This window comes from Oculina patagonica, chromosome 2 (assembly GCF_052425735.1).
Source record: "Oculina patagonica isolate OP01 chromosome 2, crgOcupat, whole genome shotgun sequence".
In the NCBI taxonomy this organism is placed as follows: domain Eukaryota; kingdom Metazoa; phylum Cnidaria; class Anthozoa; order Scleractinia; family Oculinidae; genus Oculina; species Oculina patagonica.
Window position 1 is genome coordinate 11,249,904 of NC_135759.1, and position 24,080 is coordinate 11,273,983.

The 24,080-nt window shown below is 38.3% G+C and overlaps 1 protein-coding gene across 4 annotated transcripts in view; it reads right to left on the reverse strand.

Annotated features, from left to right (window-relative positions):
• Positions 1-113: 113 nt before the first annotated feature.
• LOC144638654 (uncharacterized) overlaps positions 114-24,080 on the reverse strand; it is a 39,133-nt gene continuing 15,166 nt past the window's right edge. For 2 of the 4 annotated variants that reach the window (XM_078497874.1, XM_078497889.1), the window contains 9 exons: positions 21,785-21,836; positions 14,804-14,901; positions 14,046-14,291; positions 13,488-13,611; positions 10,750-10,911; positions 8,437-8,508; positions 7,611-7,775; positions 3,932-7,187; positions 114-3,312 (listed from right to left, as the gene is read on the reverse strand). In XM_078497874.1, coding sequence (XP_078354000.1) covers positions 2,760-3,312; positions 3,932-7,187; positions 7,611-7,775; positions 8,437-8,508; positions 10,750-10,911; positions 13,488-13,611; positions 14,046-14,291; positions 14,804-14,901; positions 21,785-21,836 — 4,728 coding nt within the window. In that variant the 3' untranslated portion in view covers positions 114-2,759. Of the gene's footprint in view, positions 3,313-3,931; positions 7,188-7,610; positions 7,776-8,436; positions 8,509-10,749; positions 10,912-13,487; positions 13,612-14,045; positions 14,292-14,803; positions 14,902-16,703; positions 16,965-21,784; positions 21,837-24,080 lie in introns of those variants that run through there. The other 2 variants (XM_078497881.1, XM_078497897.1) reach the window with 2 other exon arrangements.

Consider the following 24,080-nt stretch of genomic DNA (forward strand, 5'->3'; position numbering starts at 1 on the left):
TCCCCTTCTCCTTCCCCTTTGAACGCCGGCCACGCAGGCTAATAAACCCTTTTAACAAACGAGGCCGGTAGGATACCCTGTGTCCTTATAATAGTAACAAGGCGATACAAACATTTTACGAGATCGTAGAACTTACTTTATTTATACCACCGCAAGACAGTTCTAATTTTAAACAATGTATATGAACTGAACAGTGATTAATTTTATTTGTCTAAATTTTGTATAACTTATATACGTAAAAAGGACGAATAACAATCTTTTTAACGCACTCAACATTTGTGATTAGTTAATAAATTAATTAAACAATCAATCAATCAAAACGATAACAGAATTTTCAATCTGACTGGTTATTAGTAGACCTTACTTGAACGCTAGTAGGACATTATACAATCATGCTGGGGTAATTGGCAGTACGCGTCATTTATGCGCGCTGTAACAAGACAGTTGCATTTAAATGGGTTCTTTTTCTTCTGAACCTCGAAAAAACAAACGCGATTCACCAACTGCTACCTTACTATTGCTCACAAAAGATTTAACCGATGAATATTTTTTTCTTCAAATTTTGTTATAGTTATGACTCGCGATTGACAAATCGTACTACTTCTTCAAGGTCGTGCGATTTTGTTAATCGTTCTAATGCCCATTGCAAACGAATTAGCCTTCACCGGGTACGATTACCATTATTAATTTATTAGATAATTAATTTGTAAACGAGGAAAAAATATATATCGTGACTCTATAATATAACCTTTCTAAATTTGGCATTATTATCATTTTATAATAAACTAGATACAACAGTTCCAGATCAGTAGACTGTTTTCAGTTTACGTCTTCTCAAGACAGTTTTCATGATATAAAACTAAATCGTCTATCTCTGTATAATCCCTATATCAATAGTGTCCTATATAAATAATATCCAGTTTCCATACTCGACTTGCCAATGTAGGTATCATTATATAAGACGGGTTATAGCTGATTTCCTAATTATCACAGTAATACTTTTGCACTATTTAGTTCTATCAGTGTCGATTAACAAAGTATGATTGGGAAATCCAGGGACCAAGACCCGACGGAACAAAGTCGAATTAAAATTTGAAAAAAAACGTATTAACAGAATAAATCGAGAATACAAAATGTCTTATTCCAAGACAAACAACAACTAACATTAAGTTAAGTCATTTATCAAAAGATATCTTTCTCTTATTAAATATACTTTAGAATTCGCTTTATAAATTACGAAAAAAACTTGACTCATTTATCAGTAATATAATAAACCTTATACATGATAACGCTCAAAATTCACCACCAAACTTCGTTTATGCGAAAAACTCTCAACCTTCCGCCACCCTCATGCAATTATCACGTGGGTATTCTCTTCGTCTTTACTACTTTGAGAATTCGTTCATCATAAAATTTGCAAGTTTGCTCTTCAAAAGCGAGCCATGGTGGAGACACTATCTATTCTGACGTAAACATGCGTAAGGGCTATTATCCTCAAAAATAGAACGTACATAACCGTGAGTAACTTACTCTGTAATATAGCAATACGAAGTCTCCAATGAAACTATTATGAACCACAACTGGTGATGAGAATCACTCGGTTTATCGTCGACTGCGTATAAAACAACAAGTCTTTTGAATGAGGCAAGCTCCACTTGTCAAATATGTCCAGAATTGAACGCTAATGAGATGCACGTTCCTCATGACAGGCATCACAAAGTGTCCTCATTAACAAAAGTTCACAAAAACACACCAAAATCTGTCAAATATGAAGTAATATGGAAATGTCAAATAACACAGTCAAACATGAAGTACTGATTAAACAATACTTGCGTTCAATCCTGGACATAAGTGCCACTTGTCGATGAGTACACGTAGACGTTGACAAACCAAGTAATTAAGACTATGATATGGCTGTTAATGAAACTGTCTTTTTTATATATAAAACTTGTAATTATCTTAAAGTGAAGTTCAGAAAATTCATATTAACACCATAAACCTCTATTCTCTGAGAGTCCTTTTCGTCTCACTTAAATAATCGTTATCTTTCTTCCAGTGCAACTGTCGTGATATTCCTATGGGTAATCATGGCATGTTGACAAGTGAAATTACCAAGTGACTCCTCGTGTGCTTTGTGTAAATTTGAATAATTCCCCGAGCCTTTTTTAAATTAATCTTGTTTAAATATAAATGGAATTATTTTCTAATTTTACGAATACTCGTTCGCTTTCAAAATGAGTCATAAAGACAAACGGAAGTCGCTCCTTGGTAACGAACTACTTTTATAGTCTTATTTTTCAAAGTTTTTGAGTCCCTACCAATTCTTCCCCATTCCTCAGACTAGCTTTTGAACAAAACCTCTATGAAACTTGGTTGACGTTTACAAAATTGTTTAAATTTTCAAGCCCTGAAGTCTTTGGGAAGAATTTTGTAATTTGAAACGAAAACGCGCCAAATTTTAAATTATGTGTCATCATTCCTTTTATCAAAACACAAATAAGGCGTGAGGAACACACAACTACGTCTCTAAGGTCTGTCATTTTTATAACTCAAGTTACCACGTTACCCTGCTTGTAGTCTCTACTTCTAAAAATCAAGGGTTAGCGAGTCAATGGTTCTCAGGTGATAGAGTACAGTCGACACCTGCATGTCTTAAGCGAACACTCCGTGTCCTCCATCGTGGTCCCAGGCGCACATCACAAACACTGCTCACCTAATATCCAAACGGGATGGACCAACGGTGGTTCGACTGTACTTGTTTAGTTTCGCTTTTTAAACAAGCCGCACATTTGGCACGTGACCTGTCCATCATCTCCATAGTCAACACCCACCTCGTCAGGTACATCTCTAAAACCCGATTCATTGAATAGAATGCTTTGAACGGCGGCAGATATCTCCGAGTCTGCTTCACTTTTCTTTCTTTGAGTTGCTGCATACTCTATCTTATCATCGAACGACATGTTATCGTAGCCTGAAAGTCTGTTTGCGATCTCGGTGATTTCTTGCTCTTCTTTAGTGGGTGTCCTCTTCGGGATGTCTCGCGGGATAGAAGCTAAGAGTTCGCAAAGGTCGAGGTCACTGGAGTCCATGTCAGCTGTTCGCCAGCCATCCTGTCTGACATCTGAGTCTTCGATGTCTTGACTGCTCAACAAGTCTGGTTTTTGTCGTCTTCTTTTATTGGTCGATTTGTCTTCTGATTCGCTGTCTACGTTTTCAAATGTCACGCGTTTGGGGGACTTTCTCTTCTTTCCAGGCGGACTCGATTTGAAATCATCTGTTTCATCTCTTGACGACTCACTGTTGGCGACATCCCTAATGTAAAAAAAAAAAAAAAAACACAACAACAACACAAGGACACATGAGTGGTTGAACCTAGTGATAAGAAAAAAAGAGCATCACTTTATCTACGATCAGGCCCTCTTTTCTAGTTGTTAAATAATTTGGATTATTTAAGAGACTTTTTTCTTTTACTTTCCCTTTGCTATCTAGGGAAAAAAGAGCCTGATCTCTATAAACAGAAAATGGATGGTGAATACTGGAGAGGATTTCAGGGATAAATGATATTTTTCCATTTCGAATTAATCGTTTATAATTCGTGATTTAAAGGTAAGAGAAAGATTTCCAAAGACAGGCGAATATCTATTTTCAATGAGGCAAGAAAATATATTGGCAGATAATAAAGATTTATAGCGCTACACAAGCATTAAATTATTTCGATAGTAGAGGGGGCTCATAAGGTAAGGTATGTGACTTTCCTGAAAAAAATATTTCACGGGACAATGTCTTATATGATGTATTTTAAATTGAAAACGTACCTTCTTTGTATAATATGTTAAATGTTCTCTTTAGCACAAACTTATCATTCTTGGCTTGTCTTCTTTCAAGTGTCAAGGTCGAAAAATAAAACTCTCCTAGCATGGGTTATACTTACATTTCATCCCTTGGCGGTCTGGAACTGACACATCTCTCGATTAATATTTTCCTGACAACCAGTTCATCTTCCAGTTCAGTGATCTTTCCTTTCATTTGATCCAACTCTCCCTCCAACCTCTCCCTGTACTCCATGAACTCGCATATCTCGCTTTCAAGTCGGGATGTGTCCTGCATATGAGAAAGGAGTTTTCCTTTCAACTGACTTGTGCTTTCCTCGAGTTCATCAGGGACTTTTGAGGCGCAGTGGTGGCAGGTGATGACACCCCTTTCGCATTCTTCCAGCTCGTTTTGAAGCTGTGTCTTCTCATGCAAAAGTTGTGTTATCTCGTCCTCTTTGGTGGCAAGTTCGCATGAAAGCCGCGAAAGCTTGTTTTCCAGATTGTCATAAAGGAGACAAATGTCGCTTCCATCACCACCGACTCGACCGTCGTTGTTTGTTTTTCTTTCTCGTATTAATTCCTCCTTCAATCGAGACAATAAACTGGACAGTTTAACGCGCTCGGCCTTACTCAGACGCGGTAATACAGTGCTAGTCTTGGAACCGTCCATCAAGGTGTCGGCACCACGTTCCCTTTTAATTTCATAACTGCGCACGCTCTCAAGTTTTTCGCCATGGACATTGTCACGTTCTCGACTTAACGCGTCCTTGATTGCGAGAACTTTGGCTTTCAATTCCTCGTGTAAACGTTGAATTTCCGTTTTGTTCTCGATTATTATGCTCACATCTGAAGGATTTAAGAAGCATTCGTTATCTGGAAGAAGTCGAACAGCAAACAAAGATTTCCACGAAAAGAGTTCGCTTACTTCACTGCCAACTTCACTGCTCGATTCCTCTCCGGTTTGTGCAGATGTATCGTTCGAATCAACAGATGTTGGCCTCGGTCTAAAGCGTTGAACAGTTGTCTCATCCAATCCAAGACAAGCAATTACCTTATCAACATGCGCGCTCAAGTCTCTTTGCAGGCTTAGCACGCCATTTATAAGGCCGAGGATTTCCTGTTTTAACTGATCCACTACACGGCTAGCTTCGACGATCTTTTTCTCCAGGGATTCTTTCTTTTCCTTGAGCTCAGAAAACTCCAAAATTCCATGGCCCATCTCATTTCGCATGAACGCCGATTCCCTCTCCAAGTCAGTTAATCTCTTCTCCAAAGTGGCTTCGTTTTCTCTATGAGAGGCTATTTCAGAGCGCATTTCCTTCGCCTTTTCGCTGCAAAATGAAGCGTAAGTTCTCATAGTGGTCGCTTCAGCTGATTTCAGATTAATTTCCTGTAGCAAGCACTCATTTTCGGAACGACACACTTGAAAGGTTTTCTCCACAATGGACAAATTGGTTTCGAGGGTTTTTATCTCTTGGATGAGCTGCTCATTCTCTGTCACCATCCTAGCGTTTTCATGTTGAAGTTCATCAATAGCGGTCTTTAAATCTTTGTGATCACTCAGAAGTTGTTCTGTTTCTCCTTGCAACGCGTCAATAATTTTATCGTCTTCTGCTTCTTCTGACAGTGTCCCGGCGTTTACAGGTTGAAATGCATTTTCGGGTTGCTCTTCGCCAATCAATGCGGTGGACGCCGTGGAATCGCTTTTACAATCTACTTCAGCTGCTTGTTCATTTTCATTTGTTTTCTGTGGTTTGCTTGTCCGAAGTTTTTCCACTTCCTGTTGTAATACGGCAAGTTTTGCTATGAGGTTTTCTTCTGTTTCGGCGGATCTTAAGAGACTTCTCTCTTGATGGGCTTTCTCTTTCGCACTGTCATCAAGCTCTGATCTTAACTTGCATACTTCGCTTGATAGATCCACCGACTCATTTCTCAAATCCAAAATTTCTTGATCCTTTTCAAGCAACTCTCTTTCCAGTTTCAAAATGTTTTCTCTGAAAGATTTCAGTTCCAAAGAAAGGTTGGAGTTTTCCTTTCTTAGCTTTTCTAGTCTATCGGCAGTCCTACCAGTGGAAGACCGGGTCGTTTTCTCCTCTCTCCGGGTAAGCAATTTCTCTTGCATTTTGCAGTTTTCCAGTTCCAGCATCTGAGTTTTTTCACGTAAGTCAATTTCAGATTGTTTTGCCACGAGAACCTCACGCTGAGAGAGTCGGAGGCGTTCTTCGATATCCTGAACAGTTGCGCTTAGTTCCCTATTGCGAGTCTCGGCATCTTCCAACTTGTCTGTTAACGTTTTTATGTCATCGCGCATGGCACTCTTCACATTCATATCCAGTCCTTTCACGGTCGTGTACTGCTCCTCTGCTTGTCGCAGCTTTGCCTCGAGCTCAAAGATTTTCTCGCCAAGTTCGCGACTGCGCGTTTGAGCCTTTGTCAACTTCTTTGTCATTTCTTTACAAAGTTCAGCACGCAACCTTCGCTCGTATTCTTTCACGCTCAGAATTTTTACTTGTTGTTCTTTAAGCTTAATTTCCAATTCAATGATTTTCCTGTCGAGGGTTTTCTTCTGATCGTCGTCTCTCTCATTTTCAGTACTACTTGGAGGGGTTGACATGCCACCTGTTGCCATCATTCTTTCTTCCAGTTGAAATATTTTTAGGTTTAGCGCTTTGTTCTCTGCAATTGAGTTTTCCAGTTGCTTTGTTATTTTATTACTCTCAAGCAAATCTGATCCCGTGAAGGATGCAAGTTTAAGCTCACTTTCTTCAAACTTGTCCTCAAGCTGTCTGATTTTCAGCTGCAGTTTTGCGCTACGTTCCTCCGCCTCGTCAGAGCGTTTCCTTTCTTCAGCAAGCTGTACTCGTAGCTTTCGTTCATTTTCTTTGAGCACTCCCACCACTTCATCTCGTAACTGAAGTTCATCTTCCAGCTCCTCCACGCGTGTAAACAGTTCGTTTGTTTCAAACTCATTTTCTTCTACTTGGTTTTTTAAATCGATTTCTTCAGTGTTTTCTAATTGCATTAAATTGTTTAATTTCTTCTCACTTCTATCAAGCTTTCTTTCGCACTCAAGAATCTTCAGGGTAAGTTCGGTTTTTTCGTCTTCCGCCTGTTCGTAGCGTTTTCTCAACTCTTCGTTCTTTTCATACAACCGCTTGTTTTCGGCTTCCAATTCCTCCGTTGTGTTCTCCAAGTGCACGGAAAGCTTTTCGCGGCTGTTAGCGCTGTCACTCAAACTCTCCAGTACTACCCCTTCGTCCACCGACGTCAGGCGTCCTTCACCACTTCGTCTTCCTGAGAGGGGTGGAGAGGGGAGAAAATCATCGCTAGACTGACTTGAACATTCAAATTGACCGGAAGTCATACTGCTAAACCCTGAAAAACAATCGGCAATCGAGTTGTAAAGGATTTGTGTTGGACTAGAATTGTCTTTTTTGCGGTAATTGCCAAGTAATTGGTAAAACGGATAAGACTTTACAAATACCAAACTTTCAAACAGAAACCAAAAAAGAAACTATAAAAGCCGGGTGCGCTCTTATGATTGGCTATATCGAGGATTGGCCCAACGGTGTAGGACTTTGACAATGCATAAGTCAAATAAAAACCATACGATAAAAGTTTAGAAAGGACGTCAAGACTGTTGCAAGTTGATAAAGAATCTGAGAGGCAAATACTGTCAGTTGGAAGGTAATTTGCACCGATCTTTTTCTGGTTTGAAGATATTTCTGGTTTCAAGATATTTCTGTATCATTCCGAAAAAAATCTTAACACATTTTAATGGCGGTTAATTAACCATACCTGAGTAATCAAATCGGGTTTGCTGCTCTGCTAAGGTTTTAATCCGGGACTCCATGTCGGCTTTGTCCAATATCAAGAGACAGTTCAGAATGGCCTTGTCCATGAGCACGTGACATAAGCTCTGTTCAAGCTTCACTGAATCGACAAGAGTTCCATCGCCGTGCGCTGAGTTAAAAAAAATTGAGAGAAAATATTTCATTAGAATTAATAAAGTGGGATTTTTCATTTGACGTTTTAACGTCAACCTTAAAAAAAGGTTGACTTATCCTTCGAAAACGGCTGTGATATTATCCGGAGGCATTTTACAAGCAGATAAGAGATATATGACATTCAAAGAGTACTCATCTTATCTTTCAGTTCAAACTTGTCGTTAAGAAAGAAAACGAAATTTAAAGTACAAAGGCTGGGTTTACATTTATTATCTACCAAAACACGTGATCTATTAACATAACAATTATACACACGCGACAGCTGTTGTACTGATTGTACTACCTTAATCGAAAACGTAGTAGATCCGACTAAAACCAAGAATTTCTTGCTCCTTTCTAAAAGTGCGTTTTACAATAACAAGATTTTAAAATGCGAATTCTACTTAAGTGATTTCTGGGGTTCCCAGTTATGTTTATTATTAACTTCGATGTTTTGAAAACGTACGTTTCTATTATCCCTTGGGTGTCCGAAGTCACCTTTGAGCGCTAAAAAGGCCTTCAATTTGTTCGGGTCATGCCGGTTACGTCAAAGTACAGGAAAGACATTCGCACTGTAATCCCGATTGTTTTTGTATAAAGAGATCACAGGAGCAGAAACAATAAAAAATTAACCATACCTGAGGAAGAATCTGGCGACTTGACAAAGTGTTTCAGAAGTTCGTACAGTCGCTTTTTGTACTCTTGCAAACCTAAGAGGAAATACCATAAGAGAATAACTTCTGTAAGTCATTTAAACAGCACATCAATTAGGAATTATCTTAGAATTTGTTGTAACGTAAATGAAGAGATAGCCCGGAGGCAACATACGCGCTTACGTGTCACCGACTCGAATCATGAGTGATGAGTTGGCGGCGGGTACTACAGAGGGAAAGATTTACACGACACGACACGACAAAAAATGACTTTCTGTCAAAATCTAACCTCCATGCACAGGGTAACAGGCAGGTGTCATGTTATGTTACTTTTCCGTCTAAGGGCTGGATACTGACTGCAATTATTGTTCAATGCGAACGTTTCACTTTTAAAATTCCAAGTGTTTCACTTATAATTACCCTTCGAATCTGGGCAAATTAAATTCTGGTCATACAAAGATATGTTCAGTTACTTCATAAAAACAAAAATATCATTTATCAGTTATACGCATTCGCTAATTACACACAGCCGCAGGTTGAAAATTGTCAGATTGTACTTATTAGATTGTCTATAAAGGGTAATTACAGGCCTAGGATAAGATGATGCGACAAGATAGTAGCCAGTTGATATCGACAGGTACTGAGAAGAATGTTTCTTCCGATATGTACGGTACTTGTGAACGAGGAGGGGAATCTCGGCCTTTTACAGTACAGGAAGTAAAATGTTTTCTAGCCAATCAGGGTGGCCAATAGAAAAAGATGCAAGGAAGCTATTCGAATACGCTCCAGATTTGAGAGGCCCTGTACTTCTCTACAGGGCACTAGATTAAGGGGAAAACACTAAAACTGCCCTATATGGTAATCACGTTATCGCTGAAGGATGCACGATATTTTAACCAAATGCAAAAGTTATCAGAGCGCAAAACTTTCACATTTTGGTTATTTTACAAGACGGCTCAGCAATCAAACACGAGGATCTGAAAAGAAGGTTCATCTTTCATTAAGCGAGAAACGCTGCAGAATGAATAAAATATATGCTTGAAGAAAGAAAAAAGATCATTGTTATATATGGAATTTCCGGACTATAAGGGTAAGTTTTGAAACAGATCTAGGAAAAACATTTACAATGAATGGTATATGATGCATCAATCTAGTCTGAAACCCAAGTCCCTGAATTGAATCTTTTTAGAACGGCGAGCTTTTAGTTGTTCATCTCATTTTACTTTGTTTGCCACAAATCATCCTACAGAAGTTGAATACACATTAACTAATGAATAAGAACAACAAACGTTCGTCTATGTAGACAATTAGAAGCAGACAAAAGCACAGGTTTTTAGATCAGTGGCTTTAAATTCAACTTCATTTAAAAACAAATCCATAAATAAATAAATAATAAATAAAGAAATTGGTCTAAGGAAGATTAAATACAACTTTCAGGGTCACATTAAACCTTTTCATCAATGAGCGATAAATGACTGAATTCTTCAGGAAGCATCGGATATGTTTATGCAGAGGACGGAAAGGAAAGTAACAGAATGCTTAACAGTTGTTGTTCTGATCAATCTTAAAATTCTCCTTTACACTTAACAAAGGAAAGCATAAAGATTGCTGTAGAGAAATTGTATGCTGAGGATACTGAGGTTAGCGTGACAGTAACAAGGGACAGATGGGTTCTATTCATACTTGCGGTTTTTTGCCGCAACTCTTACAGATTTTTTTAACATTCATCTCAGAACAAAGACACTTTTTAATTCAAAACTTTCAACAGCTGAATTTATGTGGTTGCGGTATTTACTGATGAAGGGAAACATGTTCAAAGTTTGTCGACAACCGAGAGGTAAATCAGCCATCTTTTCACGTGTGTGTTCGTGAGCTATGACGGTGATGATGCGGGTTAAATTTTCAACTGTTTTGCTGGATTGGCCATCATTTATTCAGCGTTCCACATTTGTTGCTGAGGTTCAGCCAAAGTGTTGTATCCTGAGAAATATATTTGTGGGGCTTAGTTGAAGAAGTGCTTTCACTTTTTTGTAAAAAGAAATTATCCGAGCCATAACCTTTATTGTCTTCACATTTTAAAATAATTATGTGGAAGGGAAGCCACTCGTGCAGCAAACAGAATTTGTAAACATGTTACTGAGTTTCTATAGAGAGTGTGGAATATTGAGAAATTTGATTGTGGGCTCTTGTTAGGAAAGTGCTTTAAATTTTATTTTGAAAGGAAGAAAACTCGAACATTGTCTTGCTAAACATATGTTACTATAAAGTAATAAATATAGATAAGTTAGTATATCTAACCTTTCTCGTTTTCGTCCAGCTTGGTGTCTAAAAGACGGGAGAGAAATCCCAGAGCTGCAGAATCGGTTGTCCGCTTCAATTTACTGAGTGAGTCCCTGACACGAAGCAATTTGCGTTCGTACGACGACTCAGCGATCGGTGTACTGTGCAGTGATCCGTTGTCTGAAATAGAAACACGCGATAATAGCAGATGAGCTAATAATCGGTAAATTAAACCAGATGTTAAATGAATGACTGATATAATTCTACCTGCCATTAACAAATTTCCTTCATGTTAGTAGTAGCGCGAATGAGTTACGTTTGCTAGTGAGCGGTTGGACCGCTTACTGTCTTCGCTTTATCCTTAGGCTTTTTTTCAAAATGTGGTGTATGGATAGCTTACATGCAATGGACCGCAAAACTTGACACAAAATTGTTCAGCCATCGACACAGAATTGTTCATTCATCTTGAAGGAATTATAGCGTACTTTAAACCGAACAACTATGCCTAGTATTACATACCGTAAGCATAAGCATTCTTCCCTTTTTTGCTTAGATTACTGTTTATTGTCATGCTCACGTATCAAATGCTTTTCTTTATCATGCAAACACTTAACGCATATACAAGAAGAAAAGAAATTGTGCCCCATTTAGAAAGAATGCATAAGTCTCAAAGGGAGTTGATTTGCACGCACAGCGGGGGCCGCCCTCTCGCCTCCTGCATCGCGTGTTCCACATCCGGGACTTATGTTAATAATATTAGCCATTTCAACTGTTTTACTAACAAAGACGAAGTGTCGTATTTATACACGTTCACTACAACACGACAAGTATATCTTTAATTAAAACGTTTCGACCTGCACGTTTCATGGAGAAAATGTTATCGATGAAGCTTCTGTCAATTATACTCGTCAAAGCGGCATTTTCCTTTTTCTGTCACTGGAAATTTGATAGCAAAGCTCCCAATTTAAGAAAAAAATTACGCCAGTAGCTTTAAGGGCGTGAATAACACTGTCGTTGCAAGAGGTATACAGTGGTGTTCAGTTATTACCATCTCAACAGTTAGTATAATTTGCAGAGGTGAATTCAATTCTGATTAGTCGAGAAGCTCGGACTATGACGCAATATTCACCGCCTAGCGCGGTGAATATGGCATCCCGAGGTTTGGCTACTAAGCCATGCCAAGTTTGCCAGTGAACATGGCGGCATTTGCTGAATGAAAATTTGTCTTATTTAAAAGCAACCACTCCAAGTCCTGGATATTTAAAACATTGGGAATTTTGCAAATTGACTACCATTAGGCCTTTGGACCGAACATTTTCAAGAGATGGTTTTCAAGGCATTAAAATTGATCGTAAACATGGTGGTTTTGGAGATCGCACACAGCCATGAACTTGGTCAGATCGACTGGCAAAACATTATTTAGTTCTCTTCTCACTGGAGCTGGTAATTTCGAGAGGATTCACACAATTGCTCAGCAGTCACCAACGATTAAACAAAGGTACCAGATATCTATCTTTTTCGAAGTGTTTGTTTTGTTACGTTTTATTGCTAAAACTGGAGTGTAAATTACGATTTCAATCGATGAATTAAACTGGTTTACACGCATGCAAGCGAGCACTTGTGTTTGTTGTTTTCGTGTTTTTTTTTTTAAATTGTTATTTTGCAATTTTTGATTTTCACCTCTGAAAATTATACTAAAACAATTATTCGCCTCAGGCTCAGTGATTATGATTATTCAACAATAATCACTTCGCCTTGGGGGAATAATTGTTAAATATCACTTCCGCTGACAACTACTGGACGCCATCTTGCAGCGAGTGTAAGTTATAAGTGGGACCTGGGTACGAGAATGGTTCCTGGTGTTCTCCCTTCCCATTACCCAGCCACAACAAACCTTTCCTAGTAGATTTTCGTGTAAGAAAATACAAGAACTGGAAATTTAATCAACAATCCAATCTTTTGACGGTTTGTGTTCAAAAATGTAAAACAGACAAACTACGCTACTGGCGCTAGTTTGCGAAAAATTAAAAAGTGCTCTATTTGCAACATTTTGGCAAAAGATGTACTCAAAAACTTAAATGCAACACGTGAAACGCAACATGTGGAATTCTGCAAATTTTTCTAGTCACGTAATCATAATGGAGGTATTACCTTTTATTACCGTACAGCTCCGTGATGTTCATAATCCAGTTAGTAAGAAGGAAAATTGTTTTATGTGCAAACACATTACAAATCGAAAGCATGACGAATCTGTCTGCAATTCGTTTCTGATCTCTCTTATCCATTTACAACTTGTACACGGATTAATGCCGGTTTAAGCAAGTTAGAATAACAACACCAACGTGAGAATACTTGCCCTTGTAATAACAAACGGGTTAAGCTTGTTAATTTTACACTTTTTAATACTGACGTCAAAGTCGTTTCCGAGTTACATGGGATCAAACCCAAACTTTAGTAATCTGTTAAGTAAACAGTACTACGCTAAACCGATTCCAAATACGTCAGTGATTTGTACACCGACGAAGCCCACAGACTGCCAAAAATCCATGAGCAGTAGAATTAAGCAAGCTCAAGAGCTTCGGAACATAGGAGTAACCTGTGCCTCTCAGTGGTAATATTATAATATTTGCTGGAAACAACTTACCTACATAACATGACGACAACGTGATAAACACTTAAGACAAATGTTATTACTTTTGACTTTCGAGAAGTGTTTTTTTTAATTGCACTGACATTCAACAAGAGAGACTACTCACCTCGTTCCAAAGATCTGCTTGGTAAATCGCTATTCCCATCTTGAGATTCAAGGCCTCTCAGTGCTATCTTTTTGCCATTATCCTCATTAGCAAGGGTACTCTTTGCGAAGAAATACTCTGTTAACTGGTGAATAAACGGGCAACAACAGCATTAGAATGTGGCACGACATGAAAGCTAAAACTAGATTTTAAACAAGCCGGCGCTGGAAGTGCTTTTAAGCCCTGGAGATCCACCCTCTTCTCACTTCCTAAGCTTAAAAACGATTACGCCTACGCTGGCTAATTTTACAAGTGAACAAAACTAAAGAATATGAGTAAAACGTAAATATACCGGATTCGACAGTGGTTGTTCGAGTTTAAAAAAGGAATTTCTTCTAATAAGAGAACTGATTAATGATTGTAAAGCGTAAATTAGCTTGGTAGCTTGTCATGAGGTTACTAACGTGACGAGTCTAGATAGCTGCCACCTCACCATTTTAATTTCAAAAGGCAATAAATATCCCAGCCAAAACTATAATGGAAAGTAAGACGTTAAAGGAATTAAATTTTAATTTGTACCTCTAAAAGTGTTTCAGCGCTGTGTAAAAGTAAATCTTTGTCAGTAAGACTGTGCAGTTTACTGCTTGTGACACCCTGGGCTATTCCAGTTGGATCACGTCGTAACAAATCTTCCAGGCCATAAAACATCTCCATAGAAATCAACTCTGCAAGCAGCACCGCCTTGGTCTGATTTTTGAGAGCCTCGTCCTCCAAAGTCGCTGGCAAATGTACTTTCTCTGTGGGGTCACGGGATTCCAGGATCATCTAATCAGTGGCGAAAAACAAGAAAATGAACTACAAGAAACATTAAACACATCTGCCTACTTCCACTTGCCAAATACCGAGTGAGCTAGTTGAAAATTTGTTCGAGAATTAGCCCGTGACTTCATTCGCTTGGTCGAGCTTCTGATCACCTCAAACAAAAGACAACAGCTATCTTAGTAGCAGACTTATTAAACGTTCGGTTATCCTTGCCTCCCGAAGAGCAGCGAGAATGCGTTCTTCTTCAGATGTTATATGCCATTTTCTTACAAGGCACGATGACCACAAGCATACAGTGTCACGTTCGTTACAAAGTACACTGTTCTAGAACTTTGTCTCACCGTTTTACCCGATTTATTTATCCAAAATGCTGCCAAATATCATGTCTGAGACCCTGTTTTTATAACCTCGTAAGAGCTCCCCTCGACAACGGTTTCTGATTGCAAAATCCCAACAGTGATATCTCAAACTCATAAAGATTAATATCCTATTAGTATTATAAACAACATGTTTACATGGTGTTTTGGTCCATGTCGTGGTCGCGCGTCTCTCTCGGCCTCCAGCGCCATGATATAACTTTCGTATTCTGACTTCAGCTGTCGCCATTCTCGTTCTGAAAGAAACAGTTATCCATTTCTCATTTATGCGCATATAAACAACTCGGTTGGAGAAAATATGATTTAAAGAGGTAACGTTTGTTCAGAAAAAATTCCCAGGCAAAACCTGCATTGAAACCGTTAAGCATTAGTCACTAGGTAACAGGTATTAGGCATTGGAAATTAATATCTGCGCTTGCAACATTTTTAAACGTTGCTTCCCGGCTTCCATCTGGCACAAGAAGAGAAGATTTGTGCGTTTGCCAATCTAAACAGCTAACCTCCAAATGGGTCCCACTTCATGTTTAATTAAGTTTTGATATGCTCCTAATCCGCGCAAACTCAAATGAGACAAATGTTACTCAAACGTCAATCGACAGCACGGGCAAATAACACATGTATTTAGAGTCGATTGTCCTCGATAGAATAGGTTGAAAGTGCATGAAAAGAAAATTAGACAGTGATTTTTTAAATTCTTGTAAAAGGCAACCAAATGAATTAAAATTAAAATACTCTATTAGGACAAAAAATATTTGTATTTATGGGCGAACTTGAGCCGGGGCAAAAGAAACATAGGGTATGACATTCCCAGACGTAAATCTTCCCCCAATCCTTTCATCGGTAAAGAACCCGGCAATTCCACGTACACCTCTAACCTACAATCGCATAACAAATACTACACAGAACAATATACCTCAAGGACAATAAATATTCTTGTTTACCTGGTAAGTATTGTAAAACGGTTTTGTCTCAAAAAACTGACAGCGGAAAGCGAGATGAAGGGTTGCAGTTCATTTCGAGTTGACCCAAAACAAGCACTGTTTTGATGTCAACTGGCCCGCAAAATTCGAATACAAGATTGAAGTAAACAATTATTTTCTCCACAAAATTACTGACAAGCTCTGCGGATCGAAAAGAAAGGGTAGGTACACTCCCTTTATCCCCCACCCCCGCTTCCACAAAATATCAAATAGCGGCGGCGGCAAGGAGTCTTGGGGGACTTGGGAAAAGATTTGAAGAAGTCACGCAGTTTCGTGGTTTCCATGCCTTCCTATATTACATCCTCTATATGGTGGTTAAAATAACAGTATAAATATAAAATTGCATACAAAATAGACATTCATTTTTACCGGCTTTTGCAAGAAGGGAGGAGTCTGGCATGCATTTTGTGGGTTTGCGATTTTGTTTACCTTCTTTTTTATCCCTCCTTATTTTATTTATTTTATTATGTTTGATTTATGGCGATAAATGTAAGATGATATTTATAGCTATAGATTCTTTTTTTATCCCATGAACACAGTGTGACTAGTTTATAGCGTGATGCTGCAACAACTGGCCCCTGCTGTTAAATACTTTCGCAAACGCAGTGCACAGGGTCAAGTATAACTAATCGTTGGACCGCAAACCGATAACAAACTTAAAGCTATGTGCAACTAGCATGTAAGGCAGATTTACAACGCCTATGCGTGTGTAGCAAAAATCACAAAGTTCTTGACAAAAATATCTTCTTTAAGAATTCAATAACAAAAGTCGCGATGGTAACCAAGCCTATACTCTTTGTATAGAAACACTATAGGAGCTTTAAAAAAGTAACGTAGATGACAGTGATTTAGTTTCTGCTACAGACGTGACCTTTTCTGGCAATACAGGAAATCTACAAGCTGATTTTGCTTTCGCGACTAAGGGCGGCTTTACTGCCAGTAGTAACTTAGTCTTACGGCATGGCGCCGGCACACCGCTGAATCGGTTTACAAAGGTAGCAAGCAAGAAATACTGACGCCATTATAGTTACAAGTCAAAGATTCTTGGTATGTCATACCTTTTGCCGCGTGCTCAAGAGTTGTTCGTTTTCTCATTGCCTCTTTTCTTGTTGCTTGACAGCTTTTTCGACCGGCATACTCGGTTCTCGCCAAGCGAAACGGTGCTGAAAGAAATACTCTCCGTTGCTTAGCTTCCATGCGTGTATTTCTTTGTCTCCGCTTAAATGCAACAACAACAGTAGTGCGCTCTAGAAATCAGAACAAGACGCTAAAACCAAGCCTCGAGACAACTCAGAGATCATCTGCGCTTATCTGGAGCCGGTAATGGTCTTCTGTCAAGCAATTCGCAGGTTACTAAACAAAATCCGATTTGATCGTCTCAGTGAAAGATCAAAGGTTTCCAACAGGAATTCCTGCTTTGAAGGATTCAGTTTTTTGTTTTCGAAGTAAAGAAAACGACTGTGGGGTGTAACAGTATATCGTGCACACATTCGGCCAAGAATCTTAATTCCGAAGAAGAATTAAATCGGGCATGCTCTAAACAGTATTTCCCAATTGGATCAAAGTTTTCGTGAGTCATAGGATAATAATGGATAAGAGGATTTAACAGCTTACCGAGTGCATTCAGACACTTTAGTTCCAAATCGACGTGTTTTTTCTGTGGCTGCACCTTTCAAGCTTTGAAACTGCGTGAACTAGCGTCATATGTTGGAAGCAACACGAGGTAAGAGCTTTTTTAGTGTAGTAAAGGGGGTTGTTTAGTGTTTTCTTTTTTTATCGCGAACTTCGAGAGGCGTAATGGTGCTGTGACTCCTTTGTAAGCCACGCAGTCATGTCAACTGCGAGTGCGAGTTCAAGTAAAACAAGAAGCACGCAGCACGCAATGTTGTATGTTGTGTTTTGAAACACACTCTACAAATATCAACGTTGTTGCTTTTGCCATATGTGGTCTAATTATACAAGTGCTTCCCCAACTAAGGGAATATTTCATGTTTTGAGGGCTATCTGTACACTGCTTTCATAGCGTGCAAGAAACGTAGCTGCTGACATATCACGCACGCTTGTTTTTGTCCTGGGAGAGTTATCAGCAAAACAAATCAGTGAAAGCATGGCTCCTAACGATTGTAACAAGAAATTTGTGAGAAATGGGCGGATGGGCGTTGAATATCTTGTGAGAACTTCGCATCTTTTGGTCGATTTGAGTGGATAAAGGCTTCTTTGCTGTAATTAAAATGAACCGCAAGGTGATAAATAGCCCAGTGTACTTCAAAAAAGAGGAAATCCAAGTTTCCTTGCGGTGAAGGAAACCAAGCACTTTGAGGTTTTAACTTTTGAGGAAATCCTGAATGTTGGCTTTGCCACTGACATGACAGCCTTGCTTTGCCTTAAAAGCTTATCTAAACACAAACTGTTCCGATTAAAATAAGAACTCATGTTGCATCGAGTGGATTTTATCAACGTTTTTTTTTTCTGTCTAAGAAATATTGAGGTATTGAACTAAGATTATCGTTTCATTGAACGCACTAGAAGTGACAAGGAAATGTGTGGGTGTTTTTGGGATGAGTTAATGAATATGATAGTTACAAGACCTTTACTCGATAATTAATCTTTTACTGTGTATACATTTTTGGTTTTCCTTCCGAGGCTATAAAACTATTCATTTTCTGTACAATGCGATATTTTTAAAGTCAGCCTTGGTAACAACAGCTTGTCCATATATTGTTTTATTTTTGATCTCGTCTTCAGCCGTCTGACTCTAGACAATATGTACATGTATAGTTAAAGATGCGCAGTACCTTAAGTTTTTAACCAATAATCTCCAAGAATAACTGAACAACATCTGATTTCTCTTTAAAATGTCAGTGCATTGCCAAACATGCAGCTTACAAATTCCTCTTAGGTCCTCTTACTTGTGCGGATTTTTCAGAATATTTACAATGCAGCCTAAAAGGTTAAGTGGAAAGAACGGACAAGCTGTCTGTTGGGAGTGAGTATCCTAACAGACAATTACAGTAAATTAACTAGTCTTATCTTCAATATATTGTCATTCGCGTCCGTGGTATGAATGTTTTTGTGTTATTATCCTATAATCCACTTCCGCACCCTAAACCGACCAATTATTTCAGATATTTTATCAAATCAGTTCTCATCAATTTAATTTGGTGGATTTATGTTACGCTGCTGAAAAACGTGATGGTCCCTTAAGCTATTGTTGTAACCGAAAGAAGTAATTTTTAGTCAAGTATAAACTTTCCGATGTTCGTGTCATGTGATCAGATAACTGAGAGACAGCAATGATCGACTAAGGAATGTAAGGTATCTGTGCTTGAAAAGACGATCGATAGAATACTTGGGAAATCTATGTTTAGCTTACTGTCGTAGGACGTTTGACCTGGAATCTTTCAAACGACGTCGCAATTAAGAATGTGGCAATTGTTTTCACGTAACTTCTAATACCTCAAATCCTCTATCAAGCGCTGTTTTTTCTTTAATAACTTTGAGCGTGGCATACGGAATGGAAACAGTTGGCAGTGGAACTACTGTAAAATGTTTTCAAAGCGATGTGCCAACTTTGTTTGAAATGGCAAAAACGTGTCTCAGTTGAGACAAAGCAGCGCAATCCTGTCCCGGAGAAGGACAAAGGCTTAATCGCTAAAGGGGTTATGAGAATTAGAAGAAAAAAGATAACTAATAGAAGGTCAATAAAAACATACGCTTTGTTGGTGGTAATATTATGTAGAACACTTACAAAATTGTTACGTTTCTTTGTTTGTTTCAACTGTTCATTTGTTTTTCTGTTATATTTGTTTTAAAATGCTCAAAACTCAGTAAGTTTCGCTTTATCCGTAAGTAGAGTTAGCATTTTTTTAAGTTTATGCAACAAATTCCATTTAATTGGACGGCAATGCGTGAAATAGACTCCTGAACATATTTTAACGACAACGATGGTCATCGGTATAAACTTGCAATGATCTGCAGCGAATTGGGCGTGTAACTTGAAACACTTTGTCAGGCCGCATTTAAATTTTTACGCATAAAATGGTAAAACTTGAATGGTGACTACAATGGATACATTCTGAATTCACCGAGAAACAACAAGTTCGTAAAACGAACAATATTCTTGTCGCAAGGTCTGAAAAGTTTATAAGCGAAGTTGATGAAGACTGTGCGATACAGTCGAAAGCTTCGCTTATAAACTTTTCAGACCTTGCGACAAGAATATTGTTCGTTTATTTTAACACCAAGGTCAAGAATGAGCGTACATAGTCAACAAGTTCGGTGGTTAGCAGCCATGTTCAAAACGAGCAGGAGACTGGGTACGAATATTCAATATCGATTGGATTGAACAATTGGGCATGTCATCTGAAAGAGCATCTGAAAATTAGTAACTAAACCAAATTTGAGAGCTATTGGTTTAAACGCATAGGTATGGTTCACTTTTAGAAATTGCTAAAATAAGAGAGCTCAGTATGGATTGGAGGGACAGCTGTCCATCCAGCCATACTAAGCTCTCTTATTTTAACGATTTTTAAAAAAGTACTATGCCTTTGCGTTTAAACCAATAACTCTCAAATTTGGTTAAGTTACAAATTTTTGTATGCTCTTTCAGATGACGGCCCAATTTTTCAATCTAATCGATATTGAATATTCGTACCCAGTCCCCTGCTAGTTTTGAACATGGCTAATAGCTTCAAACAACAAAACTAACCCGCAGTTAAATTTAAACCTTGAGGTAAATTGGATTTAGCCCGAGGTTAGGATTTAACCCCCATTTAAACAACCGGGCCCAATATCTTTAGGGTTAAGCACCTGTTATTATCAGTCGTGGAGTTTACTCAATACGCCAATGTTATGAGTTTTCTTCAATTTAAACTTTTGTCTAAGACGGTTTTAACCAAACTTTGGATCATATCCATTCCAGCACAAATGGAAAACCTGACAAGTTTATCGGTGCCTGCACTGAGCTTGGCCTGCGGTCACCAACGAGAAGACTATTTCTGTCATGTAAAATCGTTAAGGTTTCCAGCAGCTGCTGGTCTAGAGAACTCCCAGAACTAACGAGTAGCTAGTCTTGCGCTTTGAACCCATGCTGGCATAATTCGTGCATATTTAACATACATGTAAACAGGGTGCAGAAACGTTATGGCAAAAAATGCAACTTTTGAAAAATAAGAGCAAGCCAAAAAGACAACAAACGACTTATTGAAACGAATTAATTAAAATTATTAATAAATCACTGATAAATGAAATAAGAGATAAAAATTAACGATAATTAACAGTCAAGTACCTGAAGTACTGCGCGGCAAATTAGATCCTAATACAGTCTACCGATATATTGAAAAGCACTTTCTAGAGAATACTATTTAACATAATAAAGCACGTTTTTAATTGGCGAGAATAAAAGAAAACAAAAACATCAGCAGGCGATCTTTATAAGCCAGTAGTAAAACAAGGGTTAGAATTAGAAATATGGCAAACGATTTGCCCCCGACAACGACACAAGAATGCTATTTTTGTCTTGTCCGCTTTGACTTGCTAACAGACATGTACGTAAAATAAAGGTCAAGCAAAAAAGCGCTGAGGCATTCAAGCATAAAAGTACATGCTGTTGGGATGGTTAACCACAAGATCACGCGACCACTAAAATAAAAGGGGTGAGCTGAGTTGAGCGCGCGTCCCAAGCGAGTGTGTTGTGTTTATTTTAAGTTGCACTACACACAAAAGCCCGCGGCGTGGCTTTTAAAACATGTTTGCATAAAATAACATTTAGCTCCATCTTCCTTTATGTTTATCTATGTTTCTCGTCACCGCATTGCAGCGGACTTTAATTGTAATTAGAGATATTGTGAATTTATAAATAGCAAGCGAGAGCGAGCGACCTCTTGGACTCTTTCATCTCCGTACCCGCCAAAACCGCAATACACTAAAAACATGATTAACAAATAAAGCACGACAAAGCTCTATTCAAATGTGTAATCACGCCTTCAAGGGAAGAATACTCGAAATACTCGACCGCTGAAATACTAAAAACCGCCGCTTTGAAACAACGGCTAGGAATTTTAGACAAACTTCTCGAGAATCTAACGTATCGTTAATGTAAGCGACAATATCCCAGTGCAAATGCAAGCAGTCAACTTACCTTTTCCCTCTAATGTTTCACTGAGTTGCCTGGCCATTTTCTCGTAGTCAATCTGCAAATGCAACGAAGAATGTTTTTACATAAACACATTATAATGTGTAGCGCATGTTTATGCGGCCAAGAGCGAGAGCTTGGAGCTGGCGACGAAACAATACCATATGTTCTTACGGATAATGCAAGCCACTTGTTCAAGATGTCTAGCTGTCAAGAATATTTGCAATTCGAGTCTTCAATCGTCCTGTTTGATAAACACTGAAGGTCAACTAATGACTCCAAATGAAAAAGAATGTGGTCTCATTTAGGTTCCAAGAGAAAATTAACTACAAAGGTAGCATCTTACTCGTGAAAGGTTTGCAGAAATCTAGCAAAGATATTTTTCGCCACCAGGTTAGCTCCAGCATTATTCTTTCTTCCGCTTATGGACATGAAGAGAACGGTGATTTGGCTTGATGAAAACACATTCCACTCGTGCTGAAAGTACGGAGCACACGAAACACAGGTGGCGAAAGACAGACAGCATGCGCTTAATAAGTAAATGAACATCGAATTAACGAATGAATAAATTTTAACTAGCTGACGATCAAACAATATAACTGCTAACAACAGGGACGTATGCATACCGCATTTGTGAATAACCGGCATTTTTTCTCTTGTCTGGCAAACCATTCTTCATGTGTCAACAACAACAGCCAAGTGCCTACTGCCGCGTTTCCCGAGATTTATGATTTATTTTTATTCCTTCCTTTGAAAAAAATGACCCAAGGCAAATTTCAAGCGCTCTTGAACTTCTAATCCTCTGATGTGATATAATGTACCGCTTTAATTTCGTAAACAATACATTTTTAAGTGTTTAAACGACTTTGGCAAAAATAGCAGTCCCAGAATGGTCAGTGATATAGCATGCAATGAAACAAGTGGGCCATGACATTAATTTCATTTCAGAAAGAGCTAAACAACATTCCGAGCTGCAAAGGTGACCCAAAAATATCACAACATTTTCTTGAACATATCTTACAAAAAATTGCAACAACCCACGCACACTTACTTTTCACGATTTTTATCAACGGGTGAAAAGATTTACATATCACTAGTATTCTTCTATATTACTAGTATTCTCAATTTCGTTTCTTATCTGTGATTCATAAATTTTTCAGGAAGCGTAGCTTCAATAAAACTCACAGCAATAAATTATGAATCTCTTTCTTGGTTTAATCCGTACCTGCTTTAATGAATTTTGCTATTTTTTTCCTCAAGGCACAAGTGACATCATTGTGTGATGTCAATAATGTAACGCAAGAATCGGTTTGCTAACGGCAGGCTTCAATGTAAAGTTGTGGAGTCTTTTTCGCAGAAAATCTGGGAAAACACAGCTTTTTCTACTTATTATTTCGTTCCGCTCATTGCATTGATAGACAGGGTAGAATTTTGTTCCAAATAACACGTATCAAGAAATGCGTTTCAACTTTGATAACAATAGGCTTTGTTTTACAAGCGAAAAAGGACCCTAAATGGCCATTTTTGAACAATGGCGCAACAGCTTCAGAACACACGAGGGATTTGACGAAGTTTTCGATTAGCATACGAGCGGGAATTTAAACGCTCGGAAAGATTGTAGAAAAGGCAAATTCTCCCCGGAAGGGTGATACTGGTAGATTTTGTTCGTTGCAAATTCCGACGGCGCGGAGAACGGGTAAAGAGTTTGAGTTGAGTCCAAAGCGTCGGTTTCCTCGCAAGTGAGAATAAAATCTTAAACAAGAGTTTGAGTTCAAAGCGTGGGTTTGCGTCTTCGCAAGTGTGAATAAAAGTTAAGCAGGGTTTCGAGTTCTAAGCGTCGGTTCGTTTCAATCAGGTAATATATATAAATAGCCGCCCGCGGTTTTTTTTTTTTTTTTTTTTTTTTTTTTTTTTTTTTTTTTTTTATTTTTTTTTTTTTAAAATCTCTCCCCTCTTTTTTTTACGCCCCCGCGCTCCTTTTTTTATAGAAGCTCGCTTTAAATAAAGCTATGTTCTGACACGTACTTTTGTCAAAAGAAATAATAAAATTGCGTTTTTCGTTATTTTTATCTGGTATCGTCAATTTTAGGTCCAACAATTAACAAAAGACAGAACAGGAGAAAATAATGAACGAGAAATGGGGTACCAATATTTACTTTTCTCAAATCCCATATCAGTGTTGTGTAAATTTATAAAAACACTGGAAAGTTTTAGACAACACTGTATAAGCGTACAGTATGTACAGTTTAATCTGGCATCTGTGGCAAAAATCTAAAATCTGAAATAAAACTATATTGTTAAA